Source organism: Mustela erminea, chromosome 2, assembly GCF_009829155.1.
Source record: "Mustela erminea isolate mMusErm1 chromosome 2, mMusErm1.Pri, whole genome shotgun sequence".
Classification (NCBI taxonomy): domain Eukaryota; kingdom Metazoa; phylum Chordata; class Mammalia; order Carnivora; family Mustelidae; genus Mustela; species Mustela erminea.
The window spans coordinates 42,045,531-42,049,878 of NC_045615.1; the positions used below are offsets into that span (position 1 = coordinate 42,045,531).

Sequence of the window (4,348 nt, forward strand, 5' to 3'; positions counted from 1 at the left end):
GAGAAATACTGAGGAAGGTTCACCATAAGGACATTAAATATATTTAACTGTAGAGTTGATGGTAGATGTAAAGGTGATAGAATAGTATATATTTAATATATGTCCTCACAATAGAAATAAATTAGAATAGATAAATAGAATAACTAAATAAATAGAAATAAATAAATAGAACTAAATTACAACTACAAAAAAGTGGAAGAAGAAAAAGAAGTATATGGAAATAGAATATTGTCTTATAGGTACAAGGCAAGATATTGTACAAGATGGGGATAAAAGTTACTTAAATTAGAATGAAGATGGAATTTAAAAGAAGAAAAAAGAAATTAAAGGTAAAAACAAATTAATGAGTTAGATAAACAAGTAAACAAAAAAAATTCACAAAGACTATGAATAAACAAATTGGTTCTTTAAAACTCAATTAAATTAAATCAGTTACATAAATGTGAGAAAATACAAAACAATACTCTTATTGTACCAATACCAATAAGGTGGGTAACTTGCTCTTGGGAATCAGCACCATGGCGTCTGGCTGCAAGATTGGCCCGTCCATCCTTAACAGTGATTTGGCCAATTTAGGGGCCGAGTGTCTCCGGATGCTGGACTCTGGGGCCGATTATTTGCACCTGGTTGTAATGGACGGGCATTTTGTTCCCAACATCACCTTTGGGCACCCTGTGGTAGAAAGCCTCCGAAAGCAGCTAGGCCAGGATCCTTTCTTTGACATGCACATGATGGTGTCCAGGCCGGAACAGTGGGTCAAACCAATGGCCATGGCGGGAGCCAATCAATACACCTTTCATCTTGAGGCTACTGAGAACCAGGGGTGTTGATTAAAGACATTCGGGAGAATGGGATGAAGGTTGGCCTTGCCATCAAACCGGGAACCACAGTTGAGTATTTGGCACCATGGGCTAATCAGATAGTTATGGCCTTGGTTATGACAGTGGAACCTGGGTTTGGAGGGCAGAAATTCATGGAAGATATGACGCCAAAGGTTTATTGGTTGAGGACCCAGTTCCCATCCTTGGACATAGAAGTCGATGGTGGAGTAGGCCCTGACACTATCCATAAATGTGCAGAGGCAGGAGCTAACATGATTGTGTCTGGCAGTGCCATTATGAAGAATGATGACCCCAGATCTGTGATCAACCTGTTAAGAAATGTTTGCTCAGAAGCTGCTCAGAAACGTTCTCTTGATTGATGAAACCACAAGGAGTCCAGTGTTTATGCTCGTGAATTCTTTTTTACTGGAAGACAAGAATATTGACTATCAAATCCTATCACAGTTGAAGCAGTGCTGTTTTTCTGAGCAGCTATTCATTCCAGTGACTAAAATCTATTCTGCAGAACGTTCCAAGAGGTTAGAAATTGGTGTGTATAACTACTTTTTTAGTGATGGAATTTAAATATTAGTGTGGTAAAATACCATTTTTACTGAGAGACTTGATTTTTATAAAATAAAAATATGGCTGTATTAAGGTTATGAACAGAAGTGTGTCTTAAAGCTTAATGAAGGTGTACTAGCTACTATGAAAAAAATGGTTTTTTTTCTGCATTTTAAATCTCCTCATTTCTTGGTTTTCCAAAGCAAAGGAAGTCCTTATTTCTGTTTTGTGTTATTTTGATTTGTCTGTGTGCATGATAACATGAGTAGAATGGAACTTGTGAAAAATCAAAGTTTGAATCTGCTTAGGATGGTGCACTGTATTCTTGCTTCTTTAACATCGGTCTTTTACTTTGCATCTTATATTTGATACAAAAAAAATGTAAAAACAGTGTATGAAGCCCAGGGATTTCAGGTGGACTGTTCTAAAATTACAAATATAGATTTTATCAAGTTGTTTTCTTTGTCAGCTCTGCTGGAGGGGCAAGTTATACAGTGATCCCACCCGTTCCTTTTCTTAACAATAATCTTGTGCTAGCTTTGAGCAGAAAGGAAAGGAAAGCTTCTATTTGGAAGTACTATTGAGTTGAATCTGGACTCTTCTCCTTTCCAACTATTTGACTTATTTGACTTTAGCAAATCAAATCAACCAGTCTCTTTGAGTATCTGTTAACTGATTTATACATTGAATATAATTATAATAACCATGTAAGGTTATATTGAGCATTAAAAGAGATCATATGCTATCTGTAAAGCTTCTGATACTATTTCCAGAATTATAGTAGAATTGATGCTCAATACAAAGTAGCTGTCCTTTATATTTTGTAGCCTATAAAGTCCTTCAATATAAGCTCATTAAATGCATAAATCAGTCTTAAGAGTAGTAGAACAGGTACTTTTGTCCCCATTCAAAAAATGAAGATACTAGAGCTCAGCAACAGGTTGGTCCTGTTGAAAGAAACCAGTGGGTGGGGCACAGCAGTTCTGGGTTTGTACTTTTTTTTTTTTTTTTTAACAGATGGAGCCCTTGGGATGTAGATAGGCAAAGGAAGCCTCTTTTATGTAACACTGTCTTATTTGCAGTCTAATTTTACGCTAAAGCAGAACTATATGGCTGAGGATATTCTGGATACTATGGATTTGACCCCAAGGATATATATTGTTAATCCGTACACTAAATACTTAAAACTGTGTTCCAGATTATACTTTGACCACAAATGTGTTATCTGTTACTTCATTCTTGCCAATACTCTTGCTATGTAATACATATGGCAGGAAATAAAAAAGTGACTAGTGTCATTAAACTTCTTTAGGCTACTATGAGTTTTAAGAAATAAGGTTTGAAAAATGAGAACATTAACGCTTCCACATGAGAGCTTCCTTGGTTTTTTCTATCCTACAAGATAAAAATTTGTCCTTTTATTTTGACTTAGGAAAGGTTTGTGCCATGAATAGGTGGCGTTTAATTCCCTTAAAATAATATAATGATATGCAACCCAAAAAGACAGTATCTTTCCCCGTGGAGATACATTAGATCCTTTGCTGCAAAAGCCAGAAACAAGTCAATATGCTTGGTATCTCCACCAAAATCTAATATTGCAGAAATTATAAATTAGCTTGGACAACTAAACAAGAAAACAAAATCATAAGAATTTAGAAAAAGGAAGGTTGAAATTTTATTTTATTTGTATATACTACATTATCGTCTTTCTGAAAAACTCAAAGTAATTGATGGAAAACTATACAGACAATGAAAGAATTCAGTAAAGTTGGAAGATACATTAATACACTAAAATAAAATCAATATTCTTCACATGTATGTACAATATCAATTAGAAGATGAAAAGAAAATTTTATTTATATCAGAGAAAAAATCTAAGTAGAACCTTAACATTACCTAATATCCATGTGAAGCAAGTTATAATACTTTCTGAAGGACACAGAGGAGACTTAAATAGATGTTTGGGGGTTTTTCTTTGGTTTTTTTTGGTTTTGATTTTTAAAAGATTTTCTTTATTTATTTGACACAGAAAGGATAAGCAGGGAGAGTGGCAGGCAGAGGGAAAAGCAGGTCTCTGCCAAGCAGGGAGCCAGATATGGGACTCCATCTCAGGATCCTGGGATCATGACCTGAGCCCAAGGCAGCCGCTTAACTCACTGAATCACCCAAGCTTTCCTTATCGTCTTTCTGAAAAACAAAAGAAGAGACTCAAGGCTAAAAAGATGTCAATTTTTCCTAAGGAAATTTACAAATTTAACCTGATCCTAATAAAAATACCAAATTTTTCTGGACTTAAGTAACTGGATTATACAGTCTATTTGGAAGAATAAACAAGAAAGCAAACAAGAATAGCTAGGAAACACTGAAAAAAATATGAGCTGTGTGTGTGTGTGTGTATCTGTGTGTTTGTGTCTGTGTGTCTGTGCATGCAAGTGTGCATGCATGCCCTAACACTATCAGATATAAAATTATATCACAGAATTTATAATAAAATGGGGTGGTATTGATGAATGATTAGATAGACTAACAGAACAGGACAATAAATCCAAAATGAATCCAAGTGCATTGAAAAGCTTCCTGCAATGATGGATTAGCTTGTTAAGTAGCTACAGTCTCACTGAAAAAAAGTAAAAAGCTGAGTAATAAGAAGGAAAAAAAAAGAAACAGTTTTGTGTTTCATGTGTGTAAGAAGCATAAGAGAATTACCAAGGGAGTGAAGACTTACAAAACCATGACTCTGGAAAGAAAAGAAACACAGAGAGGTATATCTGATATACTGTGTCTCAGACCCCCTTGAGACAGAGTGGAAAATGTCAGCTGCAAGGCTTAAAGACTAAAAAATGCTCCTGGCAATTATATGGGGGCAAAAATTAGAGTTAAATTCCTATCATGGAGGACAGACCCTACACCAGCTTAATATAAATTGGAACTCCCAGACAGCTACACCAGGAGTAAAAGACAAG

General features: G+C 35.3%; 1 protein-coding gene across 1 annotated transcript; it reads left to right on the forward strand.

Annotated features, from left to right (window-relative positions):
* Window positions 1-512: 512 nt before the first annotated feature.
* On the forward strand, window positions 513-1,392 carry LOC116583164 (ribulose-phosphate 3-epimerase-like). The gene is given in 2 exon segments (XM_032331187.1): window positions 513-813; window positions 816-1,392. Coding segments are annotated over 2 exon segments (681 nt in total). The 5' UTR covers window positions 513-518; the 3' UTR covers window positions 1,202-1,392.
* The last annotated feature ends 2,956 nt before the right edge of the window (window positions 1,393-4,348 follow it).